The 21,102-nt window shown below is 32.0% G+C and overlaps 2 protein-coding genes and 1 non-coding gene across 5 annotated transcripts; 2 read left to right on the top strand and 1 right to left on the bottom strand.

Moving 5' to 3' along the window:
* The first annotated feature begins 451 nt into the window (after positions 1-451).
* LOC111437255 (ribokinase-like) lies at positions 452-7,716 on the top strand. Of its 3 annotated transcripts, none has more exons than XM_023075137.1 (14): positions 452-502; positions 2,199-2,436; positions 2,544-2,607; positions 2,722-2,811; positions 4,143-4,220; positions 4,321-4,395; positions 5,113-5,165; positions 5,609-5,759; positions 6,016-6,126; positions 6,505-6,631; positions 6,777-6,877; positions 6,997-7,135; positions 7,296-7,375; positions 7,480-7,716. In XM_023075137.1, exons 2-14 carry the CDS (start codon positions 2,357-2,359, stop codon positions 7,561-7,563), a joined length of 1,233 nt encoding a protein of 410 aa, XP_022930905.1. In that variant the 5' UTR covers positions 452-502; positions 2,199-2,356; the 3' UTR covers positions 7,564-7,716. The 3 variants fall into 3 exon arrangements, with proteins under 3 accessions (XP_022930905.1, XP_022930906.1, XP_022930907.1); XM_023075138.1 differs by having other exon boundaries at positions 457-502; positions 7,323-7,375; XM_023075139.1 differs by lacking the exon at positions 452-502 and having other exon boundaries at positions 2,356-2,436; positions 2,515-2,607.
* A 9,167-nt stretch (positions 7,717-16,883) lies between these two features.
* Positions 16,884-18,590, top strand: LOC111437426 (probable indole-3-pyruvate monooxygenase YUCCA8). Its single transcript, XM_023075398.1, has 3 exons — positions 16,884-17,606; positions 17,714-18,085; positions 18,226-18,590. Exons 1-3 carry the CDS (start codon positions 16,938-16,940, stop codon positions 18,448-18,450), a joined length of 1,266 nt encoding a protein of 421 aa, XP_022931166.1. The 5' UTR covers positions 16,884-16,937; the 3' UTR covers positions 18,451-18,590.
* Positions 18,591-19,258: 668 nt separating this feature from the next.
* TRNAV-AAC lies at positions 19,259-19,332 on the bottom strand. The gene has a single exon. It is a non-coding gene; the product is annotated as a tRNA-Val (tRNA).
* Positions 19,333-21,102: the final 1,770 nt, after the last annotated feature.

Genomic DNA, 21,102 nt, shown 5'->3' with positions numbered 1-21,102 from the left:
TTCTTTATTTGTTCAATAAGGAAGCTGATGGATTATTATTTCTCTCTTCCCATTGTAACCACCTGTCCTTATATGCCACCAGAGAATCATGCCATTCGCCACCCTGGTGGTAAGTTACACAATGTGCACTATGAAAAAAATCTGATGTAAACGGCCTGTTTATGGTTTTGGAAGCGCTTCAAAATTATCACCATTATTTTGTAGATTCGAGGCAGCTGCATGTTGCTGAGCTTTGGGCGCTCGAAGTGGTTCCACATTCGAGGATCCGCTTAGAGTATTTCTTAGATGGTATATCCTCTGAATAATTAACTTACATAAGAAATCTATTCTCAGCTTACAATCTGAGCCTTTTCTATTTATCATAAAATGTATTCAAGTCCAATTTCAAACCAAAAAATTTGCTGTTCAACAGGTTTTACGGTCAGAAAAATGAAAAAGAAAGGTAGAAAAGCTCAGGGCGGGATCACCGGAAGCTTTCTTCCTTGATGATATAGTCACAAAGGTTAGCTTTCTAAACTAATACTTTTTTGTGCTTCAAACTTCGAAGTATATAGAGTTTCTTTCCTGTGCATTTCGCATTTGGGGATTTAAACTGTTGAACTCCCGATGAAGGAAATTATAATGCATTACATGATGAACCATTCTTTTAGCTCAGTTCTTTATGTTAATGGAAATTGACATGGTATAGAATTTTACTGAAGAATTCTTTGGATCCGCAATGACATTTGAGACAACTAGGATCAGCACTGCCTTTTCCCTCTAGATCTCCCCCATATGAACGTCACCTTATGGTCAGCCTCAAACCAAGGCCGACCAGGAACTTGAGCTTCTGCCCAAACTTTTCCTTGCTCTTGTTTGGTGGCTCAGTATTTTTCATGCTTCATGCTTCAACCTATTTTATTTCATGTTAGATTTTTTTCTTTATTTGGTTCTTGATTTTTTCGGTCTCCTATTCTTTGTCCTATAATCTAATTTTGGTCGTAACATTAGCTTCACTCCCTGATTGAGATTTATGATTTAGCTTATAGTAAGAATACGAAGTTCAATTTAGGAGTTTTTTTTTTTTTTTTCAATTTTAGTTTATCATTTTTTTAGATATTTTTATTTAGATTTATGATATTCTTTCTTTCTAATTTTTTGTGATATGAGATAATCCTTGAATTGCTTTTAGGATTATCATCAAATTCGTAGTCTTATTTGAGTACAATATTCTTCTATAGATTTGAGAATTTATTACTTTTGCAAAAAAAAATTCAAAAACTTTAAAATGGATTTTCTAATTAAAATTATTTCTTTTTTGGGATGATGCCTTTTTAACCGAATGGTTTTTTTTACCATAATTGTGACTTATTAATTAGATATGATTAAAAAAAGAAGTCCACATCTGATATAAGCAAAATTGTAGGAACATAATGTTCACTCGAAAAGATTTTTTTTTTTGGAGAAATCAGAAATTTAACTATTTTTTTTTTTTTTTTGGAAACGTAATTGAATATAGGAAGCATTGACTTTAACGTACTATAGCTATATTATACAAAATGGGCCGAACGATAGTAATTCACTTTCTGAAATAAGACTTGTTTACTACTTTTTTTTTTCTTTCAAATATATACTTTTTAGGCAACTTTTGAAATTTTAAATAAACTTAAAAAATTGAAAAGAGATCATTAACTTTTTTTTGTTAGTTTTCAGTGTTTGGTTATTATTCTAAAAAGTAAATGACAAGACAGATAAATTATTTGTAAATAAAAGTAATTATAAAAAGAGAACAACGAGGAAGAATAATTTTTAGATGGGCCCTAGATTTTGAAGTCATTTTAAATTGTAAATCACACCGAAAGAAATTGTATTCATCAAAATTATTTTTAAAAATTGAAATCAGTAAGTTTTTAATTACGAATTAAGTACTCTTTATTGCTTTTATAACAATTAAATATCTTTTAAATACTTTGCAAAATATTTTGCAATTCCTGCAGCTGTACTACGTCAACCAATTTTAACTGTTTTTACGTTTTTTTAGCGCTCTGTCTTATATGTATGATTAGTTGAAGATTCTGTTTTCTTTAATCTTTTATTATTTTAGCGATTGATGTAAAAATATAAAGAATATAAAATGAACTGCTAAAAGTATTTTTTTTTTTTTTTTTTTCATTTGCATGATAATATTTTTGCCCACTGGTCTGGATTTATTTATATAGGATAATATCGTTGATTTTAAATTTACTCGAGAGAAAGAAAGGCAAGAGGGTGGAACAAAACTTAAGAGACGGGTGGCGAAGCCCGAAGAGGAAAGTCCATTAAAAGAATTACAGTCAGGCGTCACCTCGGCGTATTGTTATTCGACTTCATAAGCAAGATGCCATTGCCGGCTTTCGTTTCAAGCATTACGCTTGTTCATTCCCCTTCAAGCTTCTTTCTCCTCTCCAAATTATCCAGGTCTGCTTTCTCTTACCTGCAATTATTACTTCGCTCGGCCTTTTCCGATCAAAACGAAACTAATTGTTTACATTTCAGCGGTTTCTTTTTGGATATTCTGATTTTAGGCCGAGAATGTCCTCGCCCGCATCTCCTTCGGTTTCGATTCCTATTCCTCAAAATCGCGTGGTTGTGAGTTTTCTTCTCTCCCTCTTGATCGCTCTGTGCTCTTATTTTCACTGTCCTTATGAGTGTATATCAATTGGATCATTGAAGTTGATTGAATGGTCGGATATGTGTTTGCAGCTTGGTGTTGGTACTGTGTCTGTTGATTTTTTGGCGGCAGTGACTTCTTATCCAAATCCTGACGACAAAATTAGAACCACTAGCTTAAAGGTATGTTCGCTTCTGTTAGGGATGCGATCGAGGCGTGAATTTTTGTGACTGCTTAGCTATATATTAAGCATTTCTAAAATTTGTGTCTATGTGATATGTTGACTTGCTCGAACTTGGCTTTATCCTGTGATGAAAGATTCAGTGTTGACTAAAGTGACTCGGATGAGATATCTGAAAGGATCATTTTTTGTCCAATTTATTATGTCAAGTTTTCGACGTTGTTGAAAACTGGAATGTTTTCAGTTCAGACTTATTTTTTCTTGCCCTGTGAAGTATTGTTCTAACTAACCAGTATACCATTTATGATTCATATACACCCCACGGGTAATTCAGTGTTAATGTAATGGACAGTGGGAACATATACTTATAATATCTGGACTTGCCGAGACGTAGGAAGTGAATATGTTTGGAGTAGAGCTTAGCATATAACATGTGAGATTAGTGGAACCTAATCATCAAGATGGCTTAGTTAGGGAATCGCTGAAAGGCCGTTCGAAACCCAAATTAAATGAAATGGAGAAAAGGTAGCAAACGAGCACTACATTGCAGCAAAACAGAAAGCCATGAATTTGAGAAGGAAGTGTCATGGGGCTACCCTAGAGCGGCATGATGCAAAGCCAACATAAAATAGTTAAAGAACCTTGGCGCTACTCTAGAGTGCCATGGTGCTAGACCTAAAGCGGAGTAGAGTTCTTGAAGTGTCAGCCTTCATGGCACTGGTGCATGTAGCAAATAATGCCCTTGGATTCTTCTAGTTAATTGATATTTTCCTCCTTTATTTGTAAGGAAGGGAAGCGACAACTAGGTGTTTCGAGTGTTTTAGAGTTTAATTTTTAGAGATGAACACAGAGGGAAACACTTGTTTGATTGAATCCTTATTTTCATCTTCATTGTTTTCTTCTGATGCATAAGGCTGAGCATAGCCTAAGTTTGAGAAAAATAGAATGAACTCTATTGTGTCATTTTTTTTTATTTTTTATCCCTATCTTGTCTTTTTTATGTTGTTTATTTTATCTGTGTACTGTTTTATCCTATGGAAGGGAACTTTTAGGCTAGATTCAGAATATCCCTAAGTTCCCATCAATAACATTGTGAACTGTCTTGGCTTCAACCATATGGAATTCTAGATATTGTTCTTTCTATGAATTTGGCTTACTTGAAAAGAATCTGTAGCACTCATTTTCCTCTTGTAATAAGTTCAATATATGTTTGGATTTGTAAATCCTCTTGTATTATAAATGAAATATGTTCTTACAACAAAAATATGATAGTTTATATATACTTTAACCATTTGGAGAACCTGTTGCTTGACATGGCTGATGACTTCTTAGATACAAGGTGGGGGAAATGTAGGGAATGCTTTAACATCTGCAGCTCGGTTGGGTTTAACAGCACGGATAATTTCCAAGGTTGCACTTTATCCTTAGCATGTTTCCTTTAACCAGCTCAACTTCCGAGTATTGAATGGAACTAGTGTATGTAACATATTCGTGCACGATAAAATTGTAGGTTGCAAATGATAGTCAAGGAAGGAGTATATTGGAAGAGCTAGAAGCTGATGGCGTCGATACATCTTTTCTTGTAGTAAGCTCTTCGTGTTGCAGAATTTTAAATATCTGTGACTTGCATTATCATAATTGACTTTTGCATTATCTTTACAATATTGCCCACCTTTTGCTGTAATTTGCACCTAGTATATATTACATGGGATTTGGGTGACGATATTTTCTTTTCTTAATGCAAGTGTTATGATGATGCATGTTATCTTCAGCCTACAGATATAACGCTAATGGTTGTCTTTTGGAATACAAGGGCTTGAATGCTCTCAAGTCTACTTCTTACTATTGAATTACATTACTGTCTGCCACTGAATATTGTTACTTGGCATTGATGTCCAGACTAATCTGATGAAGTTTGGCATTTTAAATGGCTTCGTGAATTTTTCAGTTTGCAAAATTCTCTTTAGCATGTATGTTTCGTCAACAGTTGTCTATCTTATGAACTGATCACCTACTATTTGTAAAATATTTAGTCATAATTTGATTCTTCTTATCAATGAAATGTAAATTTTGCATCTATTTGTTCATTTGAGGTCAGAAGTTCAAAGGACACACCCCCACTTTGGTACTAAAAAATAAAATGTAATGTTTTCAGTTCAATGTAAAATGTGTTTCTACAAACATTTCATCTTTTTCCTACTATTTGTTATCTGAAAGATATCTGCTCTCTTTTCGTGATGGGAATTTAAGTTATTCCTATGAGTTAACACGTTTGTGATTTTGTATTTTTGTATTTTCTCAGGTTTCTGAAGGGGGTATTTCACCATTTACCTATGTTATTGTGGATAATAAAACGTAAGCTTTTGCATTTTTATGCTTCTCTACTTCGTCTATTTGCTGAACGATTAGCTGCAGACTATACAATTAGTGATGAGCTAAATTACAAAATTGTAGTATATTGGCCTAAAATACTCAAGCGAGTTTGTCTAAAGAATATTGCATTTATATTATTCTGTCTTATAATGAGGCAGAAGGATTAGTACGAGGCCTTTTCATAGAGGTCAAAGAAGGGTAATACTTGAGGCTAAAAATTTGTATGAGGCAAGCAAGCATAAGCCTTTTAAAACAATGTCGCGCATTGAATTCAAAGTGATATTTTGTGGGTCGTAAAGAACATATACCTTCTACATTCTTGTTATAGCCTCATAGTTTTTATATTTTGATCTTTCAAAGAAAAGTCTTATTATAAGGAATGTACATAATCAAACTCACAATTCATTTATGGTGAACCTTTTTAGACACACTCGTACATGCATCCACACCCCTGGTTCTCCTCCCATGGTGCCAGATGACCTTTCACGATCAAGTTTGTTGTCTGCTTTAGATGGTGCTAGAATTGTATATTTTGACGCAAGATTGTATGAAACTGCTCTGGTTGTTGCGCAAGAGGTAACATATCAATTTTTTTTAATGCTTCACTTGCGTTGTCGAGTATTCTCTTTCAAGTAGATTTTTAAGAGCCAGACTTCTGTATTCCTCTCCTACAGTGAAAAATCGAAAGAAACTCGTCACTTTTCTTCTTTCAGCTTTTGGCTTATTTGTTTCTTTTGTTTTCACTTCTCAATTATCTTTGAACTGGCTGTTAGTCTGTAACTAACACCTTTTTGATCCATGTTGTAAGGGATGTTAATTTTACTTATTACAGGCCACTCGGCAGAATATACCTGTCTTGGTCGATGCAGAAAGGAAAAGGGAAGGTCTGGATGATCTCCTGACATTTGCCAATTATGTTGTCTGCTCAGCAAAATTTCCACAGGCAAGTGTTCTTTCTTCGTTCCTCTTTTTCGAAGTAGTCCTTTTCATCAAAATTTTCCCCTCTGGAAATTGAATTCCAACTGTACATATTTCTCCTGGATATCTTTTTAATTTTTAAATTGTGCTTTGGATTTTTAAGTTTGTACTTTTGATCCCCTGGTCTTTATTAATTTTCTTGCATGCTCGTAGAGCTGCTTGTGCCTCAAGTAACTTTTGTGTTTGCTTGGGAGTGTTTTTAATGCCACGTGCAAGCAAGATGATATTGATTTTTTCATCTACTAGCATACATAATTATTATGCCGTGCATGTTATATCTTATATATATGTGCTCATATTTTCTGTTGTTACTAAATTATGGAAGCGTTATTTGATGGGACAGGAATGGACAGAGGCACCATCGATTCCATCTGCACTTGTTTCCATGCTTCTTCGACTTCCAAAACTCAGATTTGTGATTGTCACCTTGGGTGAAAATGGATGCATAATGCTCGAAAGAATTACTAATGGTGAGTTTTGATGATCAATTTTCTGCTATGCCGTTGGCATCATATGATGCTGCCCACCACAAGCGGTGGATATCATTTAGGTACAAGACTTTGTGAATTTTAATTTATATTTAAAATTAACAGGTAGTTTCTCTTTTTCTGGCAGAAATACCTGATCAGTTAGAAGAGTTTGAAGTAGACAGCCTACTTGAAGTGATCAAGGGCAGAAAGGACAAGAAAATAAATATTCCAACTTCTGTTTCATCGGTAAAATCTCATTATTTTGGCGTATCTTCAATCCTACTATAGTCCTTGACAAAATGATTTGTCTGTTTACATATGAGGTTATGAATGAGATTCGGTTAAATTCCGTCATTTTTTTTCAGCCAGTGGCCAAATTGAGAGCTGAGGGGATAGGGACAGTTTGCGGCAGGCTGTTGCTCGGAACAGCTGAGAAAATACCAGAGTCCGAGATTGTCGATACAACTGGTGCTGGAGATGCTTTCATTGGAGCAGTTCTTTATGGTTCGTAATAGGAACAATTTTATCTGATAACTTTGTTATCCTTGTACTTTCCTGTACATCTTTTTGTTCTTATTTTCTTCAGCTTAATTAACACCCGCCCCAAAAGATTGACGCAGTTTATTTATTTACTTTTCTTTGTTTACCACTGGAGCTATAATAGGAATCATGATTTTCATTTCATTTCCAGCCTTATGTGCCAACATGCCACCAGAGAAGTTGTTGCCATTTTCTGCCCAGGTGGTAAGTTATTTGTCTAATGTGCTGGTTGGGAAGTCTGCTAAATAGCTTATTTATGGTTTGCAAGGTGCTAGAGAATTTGCTCACTGTTACGTGTCACGCTGCAGGCTGCTGGATGTTGTCGGGCTTTGGGTGCTCGAAGCGGTCTTCCACATCGTACAGATCCATGCTTAGCATCTTTCTTACAATAAATATTTGCTAATAGATCATATCATTAACTCACACGTGAATCTATATTCTCAGCCCACTACATTAACTCGATTTTAAGGTGTTACCTAATGTGAAACGTATTTCAATCCAAAGCAAGAATTTTGATATAGTAGCAGCGCCTTTTGAGTTTGGTTCCATGCCTTCCTTTGAATTTTCCTCAACAGGTTTTGCAGCCAAAAAAATTAGGAAAACAAGTTCCAATGCGAGATTGGATGCTTTCTTCAAGTGAAACTGTTATTATGGGTACGCAAACAATTGTTCATTCTTGATAAACTGATCTTTACGTCTGTGCTTCGAAGTATAACTTCTCTATATTCGTCTGTCACCATTCTTTGTGGTCTCAAGTTTTTGTAACCATATATCTATTACACGTTGTTTTCTTAGACAGTAAGAAAATATTTACTTGGTACAAATCACGTTGTTTTCTTACTCTTTTATCCTTCATTTGTAGTAGAAAGCTTGCACGATGTTGGTTTTGAGGACATCGTCGATGTATAGCCGGATACTTTTACAAACCTCGCTCATGTTGTCGTGAGATTCTTCTATCATTTCCAGGTACTACTAAACTTTGATTGATTTCATACCTCGCTTTTAAGTATGTATCTGAATTGCCGAATCGGCACTGTCGTGGAAGCCAGTTTGGGCCCATGAATATGGACCCACATGGTTAGTCCATCTGAAGATGGGCCTTTAAACTGATGTCTTAGCCTATTTGTGACATGCCTTAGCACTTAGACTGAGTCCAAAACCAAGTCCATTTGACGTTGGATTTCTGTGCCTTACAATCCCATGAAAATAGTGCTTATCCTGAAAAGGATCAATCTAGAATCCAAACGAAAACCTCAACAGTCTATTTTATAGGATCATGTTACAGATTAGATCTAACCTAAAATGTATCAAGAACGAAAGAGTGCCAGTTTCAAAGTTTGGTGGGTGATTAAAACCCATCAAGAGAGTCTGTAAGGAAGAAAAATATCAAACTAATCAGAGGGCTTTTTAATGACTAGTAATTACATTAATTTTCGAAAATCTGTCCAAAACACGACACTGAAAACTACTAAACAGAATGGCAAGTTTAAGGTCTAATTTGAACGTGGAAATTAAAAAAAGAAAAGAAAAAAAAGAAATAATAACTCGTGGAAAAATGAGCGAAGGTGACCTGTATATACTCATGCACTCAATAAATGAACAGTGACAAGTACCTACAGAAATCAAGGTCACATAGTTGGATTCACTAAGGGCAAGAGAATGAATGAAACAGTAGTTGGCCACCCATGAGAACTTCACATGCCATTTTGACACTCCCCAAAATGCTCCTTCCAATAAGCTGTATCAAAGTGCTTCCAAATCACAGGTCCTCCCTTCTCTTCTTTGTGGCTCGGGACCATAAGCCAACAACTACGTCTTTGCCCAATAGGACCACCTTCATTCTTTCAACCCATTCACTCGCTTCATTATGGATAGAGCAACTCTATCAAATTGACATATTTTGGATAAGTTTATGAATTTTTGCGACTCACTTTTCTTCGTTGCTTAGATAAGAGGCTGATCATAGTCTTTTTTCCTTAATTCTGTGGATTTTTTTTTTTTAATTTTTCTAAGCCATGCGGTTTGAAATTTCTCTTCGATAATCTAACATTAAAATTAACTTTCAGATTTGCTCCCTAAACTTTATGTTTCTACACTTTTTTTAGAAGAAAAATAGAGTCAGCATGGTGTGAAATTTCTCTTCGATAATCTAACATTAAAATTAACTATCAGATTTGCTCCCTAAACTTTATGTTTTTGCACTTTTTTTTAAGAAGAAAAATAGAGTTGGCATAATGAGTAATGTGAAAATCATTTTTCTTTTGAACTTTAAGGTATTGTTTTAGTATAGGAAAGAAAAGTATTATTTAGCCCAATTGGAAAAGCGTGTAAATAATCAGAGCTAAATCGATGTATGACCCGTATTAGAAACATGTGCAATTTATGTTCATATTTGATGTATATTGAACTGTGTGATTTATTCAACGCTACTTTAGGTATGATGTAGTAATATATTGGTGTTGAATAGAGTAAGGGCTTAGGAGAAGTAGTTTTCGTTTCCCTCCTTCCTTTTGGGTTCCAATTTATTAGTTTCTACTTTTATGAGTCTTGAAGGTTCACCTGACCAAGTCACCTCAACTTCCTGGAATTGGTCCATGGAATTAGCAATTAAGGTCCCCTCCAATCTCCTCCATGCCACCCACCTTCCTTCTTGCATTATTGCCACTTGGGAAATCGCTAAACACCTAACTTCTTCACATGTACCATGCACCCTATCACCCGTGGCTATGAATCAAAACTTTCCCTGTTTGTCTATTTTTCTACTACTTTTGGTCCCAAAGCTTTTATTATACTTTCTCTTAATTTTGCGTTGAAAATTTTACCTTTCTTCGTCCAAATTTTGATAAATATTGGTGTTCACATCTATAAGTTGCACTATCAGTAATAACACTAACCGATTTGCCGACTTAACTTGAGTACATATAGTTCATTAGTCATGTGATCAATGCTTTCTTTTTTTGGTCATAGGTATGAATCTCTTTCATTACATATTTTTGTGATATCTATAATAATATTAGTTTAAAAAAAAAAAAAAAAAAAACTGGCTCTTTATCTTGAGATTTTTTTTTCTGATTTATTATAAGCTTTTAACAAATTAATTTATTATTTGTATTATTTTTTAACAAATGTATGTGCTTTATTGCATGAGTGAAGTTATGAATATAAAATATAGTTTTGTACGATTACAATTATTTGTGTTCCAGACCCCATTTTCATTAACTTCTTTTGGTATGGACTCATTAATTATGTTGTGACAATTCAATGAAATTGTTTATTTATTTATTTATTTAATGCTATTACTAAATATTTAACTAAAATGAGAGACTATTAGTTTTGACTTTTTGTATTATGTTTTTTTTTTTTTACATTGAAAAATTCATTACATGTTTATCATTTCTACTAACTATTTTCTTCATTATTATAAAACTATTTTTTGGTGACTGATTTAATCATTCAATTTGTTTTTTATTCCCTTGTTACATATTATATACTCATTTGAAAAATTGTAAATCTATTTATTATATTTAAAATCATTTAATTTCTCTCTTTAATAAAACGTGATTTTTATTGAATATCTTCAACTCTAGTTTTGATAATTATTACTAACATATCCGATTTACTGTAAACCTGGCTTAACTTTCTCGTTTTGGATCAATCCTTCTGCTTCTTGGTGTAGGCATTGGTTAATTGATCAAGCCATTAATTTACTTCCTCGATTATTTCAAGTTTAAATTCCTTTACTTTTTATTTAGAAATAATGTTGTTGAAAAAAAACTAAAAAATAAATAATAATAATAATATATATAGATGAGAGATTCAGAGCGGTGGTCCCCTATTATGAATCTTCTCCTTCAAACTTATCCTAAAACAAAGTCGGTTGGTATCATTTAATTCTAGAATTTAATTAAAGTCAACTCCATCAACTTCTAATTTGTCTTCTTAGTCACATGGAGATTAAATTTTTTAAAGACCATACTATTATTTTGTGCAAAAAATAAAATAAAATAAAAAAATAATAAATAATTATGAACAAAATGGATGCAACTTGATTGGTCAAGACTCAAAGTAACGTTTAATGGAATGCTCATCTTATCATCTAAACGTGTTTTGTTTTGGGATCATCAATAAATTTTTAATTAATTTTTTTTATAATGGAAAGAAATAAGTATGTTTATATATAACTATTTTTTAAAAGTAAAATCGCATTTCCTCTCAAAATTGTAATAAACGAACAATCGAGAGAGTCAATTATCACATAAAACATCAGATAAATATTTCACAAAGGACTTCATAATTTAAAGATGTGTCATTTTCCACATATACTCTGAAATTGTCTTACATGGCTAGCTATGAACCTGATGTGGCAGCTTCCAATTGGCTACTTCCCACTTGTCTCTTTCATCCTACTTGGCCCAATAAAAAAAATACTTCTTAATTCATTAATTTTATAATTTCACAGAAATGGGTCAAAATCCCAAAAAGAAGAAAAAAAAAACGGTGGGTGAAGTGAGTATTCCTAACTGGATCTTTGATATTTATTGAAATGAAAATGACAATTCAACAACAATGATTTATAGGCCCGAATTTATTGACCCAATTTTTAAAAAATATATAATTATATAAAAATTTGATTTAAATTAACCCCAGCCATATGATGAAGATATCAATCCCTGGCTTCTTCTTCTAATTCCAGTCTTTAATTCAATTTTATCAGTTTTTCAAATAATATATATACTCGTTATTGCTTGATAAATTGTTAGTATGCTTTTTCAGTTATTATAAATAGTTTTTCAATAAGGGTTGTTGAAGAATGTCTCTACATTTATTGTCCTATAAAATAAATATCAATATTAAATTATAAGTCACCTATGAAAATTAGTTGTCTTGTATTATCTAATTTTATTTCTTAATAAAATTGTATAATTATTATCTATAATATTAAAAAAACAAACATGAAAAGAGAATTTTGAATCTTTATTACATAAAAGTATATAATCATGTCTCATCTATTAAACTATATTTAGGTCGGTAGATCTATACGCTCGTGTTAGAATAATATTAAATAAATAAATAGAATAATAATTGAAAGAAGAAAAAAAAAAGGAAGAGGAGGAAAATAGAAGGAAAGTGGAAAGGAAAAAGTGCGAACGCGGAAGGAGTTTTATTAATTTAATTTAATTTCAGTTAATTTAAATTTTTGGGAAGAGGAATAGGCTTGAAAAGGGAAGTGCGTTACACAGCTGGAGCAGGTGGGTTTTGCCTTCTTAGATATAATATCGCTTTCAGCCTCACACGCTTACATTTAATCTATGCCTTTGGATTCGAGTCTCACACGTTTACTTACATGGGGGAGGTGACCGCAGCTACGTTTCCAAGAATTATATTCATTTTTAATATATATACACATTATTCCATTTGAGGATCCCATTAAATATTTTATAAAATTTCAATCCCAATTCCCACTTGTCACCCTTAGGATACGCCACGTGTCCATTCCCCCTCCCAAAAAATACCTGCCTAAATCTCAAATCTCATTTTTTTTAAATTACATTTTATTATTATTTATGATTAACAATATATAGTTAGTTAAAACACAGTGATAAACATAGTTTTAATCAGGGTCAATTTTGTAAATTTATAGAGTTGACTTTGCCATATAATAAATATATTCTTTAATATCGTATGAGAGAAAAATCTTTGAAATATTTTGAATTTGTATATAAATAATGGTTACTAAAAGACCTATAATTTTGTTAATTCATAAGTTTCAACAAAATATTTTATCTGAATTAATAAATACTAATTATTTTTCAAATAAAATTTGAGAAGTTATCATCAATCTAATAATCTATAATATTTGATAAAACCCTTTTTCCAAAAATAAAATAAAATAAAATAAAACCAATCATGGCTTGAAGTGGATCTAAAAACTTGGTAGGGTAGCCCTCCAATTTTAGGTTATATGGCCCTTATTATAATAATAATAATTTTTCAAAATAAAATTTAAATTTTTTTATCGAATAATTAACTGGTAATTAAGCTTTCACTTTTGAAATTACCATGGTAAATAACTCAAAGAAATTAGTCACGTTTGAAAAAAAAAAAAAACAATAAAGTGGCAAGTCCAAGATAGTTTTTTTTTTTTTTTTTTTAATTTATTTAAGTTTAACTATCCTTTATTTTTATCATTCATTTATCACATCGCCATAAATTAACTAATATTTATTTAATAAAAATGTATTAATTTCAAATAATTAAATAAGATTACAAATTAAAGTCTATAAACATAATTAAAATATTTAAATTTATAGACATATAAATTATTATTATTAAGGGAATCTTAGTTTTTTTTTTTAATTATGAAAATAAAATCGAGAATGTGGGTCCTAATTAAACTTTTTTTTATTTTTTATTTTTTATAATATTAGTGGTTTTCCTTTTGTGTTTGAATTCAAACTTTACAATGGTCAAAACTCTGCATTTATTTTTCAAAATAGGAAAAAACTAAATAATAAAAGTAAAAGGATTCAATTTTTGACCTGAGACTCGAGATTTTTTTTTTAAATAATAATAAAATAAAAAATTGCTATTAGTGTGAAAAGGGAATTTTTGAACTTGAACTCAAAGACACTTATTATTATTCTATAATGATAATATTTTTTAATAATTTGCAAAAGTTTGCAAATATTAAGTTAGAATAAGAAGTAATCATTTAAAATAATGTGATGATTACAATAAAAAGTGGTGAAATAATGATTTAAAATAAATATAATTACAATAAAAAAAGGGTTATTTTTTTAGTTGTGAAATGACCCTTATACCCCCACATTCTAATTACTTACCTCTCTTTTTAATCATTTTAGGACAAATAATAAAAAAAATAAGTTATAAATTATTTTGATATCAAAATTCTCGAAAACCAAAAGTTTAGGTTATAACAAGTATTCTAATTATTCTAGAAAGTAGAGATAAAAAAAAATTAAGTTTTTTATTTATTTATTTTTATGGTCGATAGAGACTTAATCCATAAATTTAAATTTATAAGTCAAGCACAAAATTAAGAAATGTTTGAACTATGTTCAAACTAGATATTAATATAATCCATATAAATGAATGAGAACAACTTTTTAGTATATAGTATAATATAATGAATAACTTTATAGTATATAATGAATAACTTTATAGTATATAGTATAATGTCATAGTGGCACCGCCAGTGTACACACCACCGACGGTCGATGACTTTGAACTTTCTACTAAAAACTAACACCAAAATAAAGTAGGTATCAACAAATTTATAAGACCATGCAATACAACTAAAGAATCAATACCGCCGTCCGGTCCTTTTTCTCCTTTCTTTTTAGTTTACGCGTGATTCATTTTTATAATACTCTTTTCCACTCACCCTCCAAGTTAATGGACAATCTCCCCTAAACTAAAGGTCATAGTTTATTTCTAGCTTCCCGAATTTTAATGAAGATCAAAATGTATCTTAATCAGTTGAACATAAATTTGAATATAAAAAGGTAAGAAAGTGACTAGTCAAGTTTCAGAGAGAAGTTTTATGCAAAGCTGGCTGTGGGGCAATGCAAAGCTGGTAGGGTATCCTAGCTAGGGGTTTCAATTAGTTTCAACCAAGTTCAAATATGTATGTATCCTTTTATCATCTTCCCGAAATTATTTGATATCGTTTTCTTTTACTCGTCTTTGGGAAGTCGGCCATGCTACTGATAGCTACCCCAATAATTTCTCCGTCATTTTTTAGAACTGGATATATGAATTATATATGTATATGGATGTCTTTGTTGACATGTCTTATCAATTACGTTATATAACGTAAAACATACCATCAGAAAACATTATTGAAAAAGTAAGATTCAAATTTGATATATGAACAAATAAACATATTCTACGATAAACTATACAAAGTTTTTAATGAAACACAGAGGATTTGAATTTAAATTTTATTAGAATAAAATATAATTTAAAATACTACGAGCCATTTTGTCGGGTTGTGATTGGTGGAGAGCTCAAGTGGGGAAAATGATATTAGAGGTAACCAAATAATGGGACGATAACTTTATTAATTAAAACATGAGTCATTTTGTAGGTTTTCACTTGGAGTTTAGTAAATGAATGATAGAATTAGTAGTGAAGAAGAGAACCAATGATTCATTTATTTTAATTCTTTTTATTTTTATATTTATTTACCTAACGGAATTAATATTTGCCAAAATAATTAAAAAAGAAACTGTTTAATGTTTGGTTTTCTGGGCCGAGACATAAATAAATAAAATAAATAGTATAAATTAAAAGTTAAAAATCAATCGTAAATGTTATATTGATGACACGTGTCCAGTTAAGGACACGTGGTGGAATAAGATAAGAGGTTTTATTTCAAGGCCTTCCACGTACTCATCCATGCATCTCGTGATTAAAAATTAATATTTTTTTAAGAGAAAATAAAGTTGATTAAGATATGCAAATAAATACAACAGTTTAATATCTAATGATATTTCGCCATCTCTGGATACTCTTTTTGGCGTTTAATTTCTTTTTAATAATTCTAAATAATAATAACCAAAAATGATTTAAACACTTCAAACTATCAAGAAGTCTGAAATAAATATATTAATTTTGATTATTTTTTTTCAAATTTCCAAAATTATAAGGTTAAATTACAATTATGCCCAACATAAAAGAAAAATAAAATACAATATTCAAAAGCTGAGGGTCTAAAATATAATTAACTAAAAATTATGGTTCGAAATTTAAAGAAAAAAAAAAAGAAAAAAGAAAAAGCGAGAGATATAAACAAAAATTATTTCACTTTATGTGAAAGCACAGTAGGATGACCACGTGGCTCTACGCAGAAACTGGTTGGCAGAATGGGGGCTCTGAGAACTGTAACAGCTTTATGGATATTGCAATATGTAATCCGGATGTGATGAATGGCTTCGTTGGGTCCACGCTGGACACTTGTGGGGCTCTTACTTTTACAACTTGGCATCCTGTCCACGTGGCTATTTTCTTTTTTCTTCATTGTTTTCATTTTCCAACTAGACTCATATATTAATATTTTATTAATTCACCCCAGGATCTCAAAATCCTCTTTGGGTCCCAAGAGAATCAAAAGAGGATGAGACTTCATCGCTTCCCATTTTGGTAAAGAAATTAATTTTTAAACCTAAGTTTATGAACTTTGTTATAAATTTAATTTAATGTATGAAATGAACGAGACATTAAATATCTAATTACATGAATCTTAATTTATGAAAAAATACATAAAATGGTGAAGATTCATTGTCAACCAACCAAAATATGTCACATCATACCATTTATTATTATTATTTTAAATTGTGAAAAATATTTTACCGACAATTAAAAATTTTGATTATATAATTTTAAGGAGGGTGTGAATGAATAATTAAAAATATATGTTTTTATTTTTGTAAAGCATAGTATAGAGTACACTAAGGTGTATTAAAATAATATGAAAAGCATATCTTATGATTAAATAATTAAAGAGACCCAAAGTCTTATGATTTGAGAATGACACTCTAAAACCTCCCTCCCTACCTCCTCACTTCCATCACATGCATCCATTTCTCTATTTATAGCCATTCTCAACCTCCTTTCATCATTCCAAATCAAACCCTTTCTTCTCTCTATAAGAAACCCAATCTCTCTCTCTCTTGTTCTAATTTTTCTCTCTGTCTCAAAATCCACAAAACAAAAACATTATTTTTAACGAAGAAGGAAAAAAATGGAGTTCAATTTGCTTCATCCTGTCGATCATGAAGGCTATTTGTTCTCTCAAAACCGGTGCGTTTGGGTTAACGGTCCGGTGATTGTCGGCGCCGGACCGTCGGGACTGGCGACGGCGGTTTGTTTGAGAGAACAAGGCGTTCCGTTTGTGGTCATCGAAAGAGCTGATTGCATAGCTTCGTTGTGGCAAAAGCGGACTTACGATAGGCTTAAACTTCATCTTCCAAAGCAATTTTGCCAGCTTCCTCGGCTTCCATTTCCTGAAGATTACCCAGAATACCCTTCCAAGAAGCAATTCATTCAGTATCTCGAAAGCTACACACAGAAATTCGAAATTAAACCACAGTTTAATGAGAGCGTTCAATTGGCTCGCTACGATGAAACCAGTGGCCTTTGGCGTGTCAAAACAGAGTCCATCTCCGGCGAGGTTGAGTACATTTGCCGCTGGCTTGTGGTTGCCACCGGCGAGAATGCAGAGTGTGTCACGCCGGAAATTGAAGGTCTCAACCAATTTTCCGGCGAGGTTTTGCATGTTTCCGATTATAAATCCGGCGAAAGGTTTAAAGGGAAGAAAGTTTTGGTTGTGGGTTGTGGGAATTCCGGTATGGAAGTTTCTCTGGACCTTTGCAATCATGAAGCTTCTCCATCAATGGTGGTTCGAAGCTCGGTAAGAACAAAAAAAAAAATTAATTTTTTGAATTCTTTAAGCTGAGATTTCAAATGGGTTTTTGTTTGATTTTAATTTTCTGACATTTTTTGTGTGTAATTTTATAGGTTCATGTTCTACCGAGGGAGATTCTTGGAAAATCTACTTTCGAATTGGCTGTTTTGCTGATGAAATGGCTTCCACTTTGGCTTGTGGATAAACTGATACTGATTTTGGCTTGGTTTGTGCTTGGAAATATAGAAAGATATGGGATAAAGCGGCCATCAATGGGGCCATTGCAGCTCAAGAACACGACAGGAAAAACCCCTGTTTTGGACATTGGAGCACTCAGCAAAATCAGATCCGGAGATATTGAGGTTGTTCCAGGGATCAAAAGATTCACCGAGAAGCAAGTTGAGTTCATCAATGGCGAAACAATGGACATCGATGCAGTTCTTTTGGCAACTGGATACAGAAGCAATGTTCCATTTTGGCTTCAGGTGAGAGAAAATAAGAGAGAGAAACATTCGAATCCTCTGTTTTGTATAATACTATGTTATTTGTCCGACCATTTAAAAAAAAAAAAAAACAAAATAGGGTAATATAATCTAATCTTGTTTTGGAAATTTTAATGTTTCAGGAAAAGGAATTCTTCGCCAAAAACGGGTTCCCAAAGACTGAATTCCCACATAGTTGGAAAGGGAAATCTGGGCTTTATGCCGTTGGATTCACGAGGAGAGGGCTGTCTGGAGCAGCCTCAGATGCCATTAAAATTGCTCAAGATATCGGCGGTGTTTGGAGACAAGAAATAAAGCAGAAGAGACGCCCAACTGCTTGCTTGAGAAGATGCATTTCTCAATTCTAATCCAAACAAATATACAAACAAACAAACAATAATCTTCATTCATTCTTTTGGTGTAAATTTTAATGGCACTGTAAAAAAAAAAGATATTAACTATAGTGCTGAGAGAGATTAAAAGTAGCCCTCTCGGTAAAAAAAGCCCAAATTTTGACTTGTTTTTTGGGCATTTATTTATTTATATAATTTTGTAGTAAATTTGATTTCATTTCATTTCTGTAATCAAAGGCCAGGATTCATTCATCTTTGTGTTTTAATCTAATTTTGAGTCAGTGATTCAATGTCTGAGATTGCCAAGTTGCATAAATCGAGCTCACTTTCGAACTCAAACGATAATTACTTTGATTTGACCATAAAGCTCTTTACATGACTAGAATTGAGTTGCACACTTTGAATCAAGTTATTGTTACTACTCCTTCTTTCTAAAATTGAGGATATTTCTTTCAACGCTACAATGTAGATGTCTTTCAACGGTAATTCTCACACTTTTATTTTACCCACGAGAGGGGTGAAATTCATAATCTCGAGATTAAATCGGTTATTAGACAATAGTGGGAACTAAATATTTCTATAGTTTTTTTCTTTTTTTTACCCTCATACTGCAACTGTACAAAACTTTCCATTTTGAAACTGGAAACTTCCCGGATCAGTTCACAAAGCCGAAAAATAATGGTTATTAGTGCTTCCAATTATAAAATCGTCGAAATAGGAAACTTCGAGTTCCGTTCGCTAAAGCGGAAAATTACTGTAGAAAAATAGTATCATATATAAAAAAAATACTTTTAAATCAAGCAAAAATATTAAAAAAAAATCATGGCGTCGCCCGGATTCGAACCGGAGACCTTCAGTGTGTTAGACTGACGTGATAACCAACTACACCACGACACCAGATGCTCTTTCCGTTTAAAATAATTTAAAATATTTAAAATATTTTGCAGTAATTCTAAGTCTTGAAGTTAGGCAAGAATATGTCAGGCTAGAAAAGCAACATTATTAAGTAGAAGATAAATGTGCGGCTATCAGATTGAAAACTACTAAGTTTTGAAAGCAACTTTATTGTGTGGAAGATAAATGTCACTCAACAGTGTTTGTGATCACCATCGAGATTGAATACTGTCACGCTTTGAAAGCAACCTTATTATATAAAAGATAAAATATTACTATATAGTGTTTATGATCACTATCGAGAATTATCACACCAAAAACTATATGATAAATTATGTATATCATAATCAAAATCATGAACATTTTTATGAAAATATAAGATAAGAGTGTGCGTAGAAGAAGGAAATTGATAACAATAAAGTTAACGTCAATAGGAGATGTGATATAGTAGATAGATTACAATTGAATCATTTATTGTCGAAAAAACATGCCATTATATCAAAACCTACTCATGTTTTCTACCTAATCAAATTACATCAATACATGTTAACATTTACCTCGATATTTAAATTTAATAATAATATGATGTATGTGCCACTAAAACACGAAGGCCCGATTGATAGTCATATGTTTTTTTTAACATTATGCTCGTCTTTCAACCAATTTTTTAAATTAAGATATTTATTTCTCGAGAAATTGACAAAATAATTTGACAGAAAATGTAGAGTGTTTTTATTTGTCACATGCAATTAAATTTTGGGATTGCATTGCTTATGAGAATGTAAAGCCCACGAATACAAACTACATGGTATGGCCTTCTTTGTCTCCTACACACTTTCCCCCCCACAACAGCCCACATGATAACTTACCCTAAATGATTTTCAAAAAATTCCTTTTCTACCCATTCATTTACATCAAATACCAATTTACTCCCCCCAACTTTCAAGATTTTATAAAAAAGTCCCTAAATTTTAGATCAATAATCTATTTATTATTATTATTATTTATTTATTTTGGTTTGAGCACCCACATTCTGAAACCACGAGCTGACTTTCCCCACCCACCATTCTGGAGTTTTGCGAGCATTATCTACATGAAGGAGACTGGGTTCAAAAAAAGGAATAAATGTAACACATGGGATACTCAATAATCTTGAATGTCATAGCCCTATCAAAAGGGCCCAAATTTGTAGTGCTTGACAAACAATTGAACATTGTTCCTTCACATGTTACATGTCTGCTATTCATGCAGCTATCTATACCTATCTTTTTATGGCTTATCTTATCATTATAAATATAAATGTATATATATGTATACATAGGACTTGGATATATTAATCTTTGTATTAGATAAACATGATTAAATGATTTTATTCTATGCTCCAATTAAGGTACTCCAAAACGGTACAGTTTTGTTGGTAGGAGCATTGGATTTCTCTACCTAACTCTTACCTTCTTCCTTATATTATTCTTTTATTTCTTAATTCATCATGTTTTTTTCTATTCACAAGTGATCTGTCTCGTCTTCAATCGAGATTAAAGCGAGACGGAAAAATCTAATTCGTATCGCTATCTATGATATCAAAAGATACATAAAAGTCTTACTGTCATATCATATCACAGATTCATCTTTTGATTAATAAGTGTCGTGAAATTTTCGTCAGAACGGTTGAGATTTTGAAAGATATAGAAAGCTTCGTTGTTATACCATACTATTTGTTTAAATTTATCGACGTCAAGGTGGTGGGTTGCACGTCTTCTCAATTTTGACGTA

The sequence above is a fragment of the Cucurbita moschata genome, unplaced genomic scaffold, assembly GCF_002738365.1.
Source record: "Cucurbita moschata cultivar Rifu unplaced genomic scaffold, Cmos_1.0 Cmo_Scf00063, whole genome shotgun sequence".
NCBI lineage: Eukaryota > Viridiplantae > Streptophyta > Magnoliopsida > Cucurbitales > Cucurbitaceae > Cucurbita > Cucurbita moschata.
Note: the sequence above shows the minus strand (reverse complement) of the source record. Positions and strands in the feature narration are given on the sequence as shown.

Bases quoted from the DNA above. Each gene is read 5' to 3' on its own strand.
- LOC111437255 (XM_023075137.1), top strand. From the start codon at position 2,357: ATGCCATTGCCGGCTTTCGTTTCAAGCATTACGCTTGTTCATTCCCCT. The intron at 5,760-6,015 runs GTAACATATCAA...TACTTATTACAG, and splicing joins CTCTGGTTGTTGCGCAAGAG to GCCACTCGGCAGAATATACC. The intron at 6,127-6,504 runs GCAAGTGTTCTT...TTGATGGGACAG, and splicing joins GCTCAGCAAAATTTCCACAG to GAATGGACAGAGGCACCATC.
- LOC111437426 (XM_023075398.1), top strand. From the start codon at position 16,938: ATGGAGTTCAATTTGCTTCATCCTGTCGATCATGAAGGCTATTTGTTC. The intron at 17,607-17,713 runs GTAAGAACAAAA...GTAATTTTATAG, and splicing joins CAATGGTGGTTCGAAGCTCG to GTTCATGTTCTACCGAGGGA. The intron at 18,086-18,225 runs GTGAGAGAAAAT...TTAATGTTTCAG, and splicing joins ATGTTCCATTTTGGCTTCAG to GAAAAGGAATTCTTCGCCAA.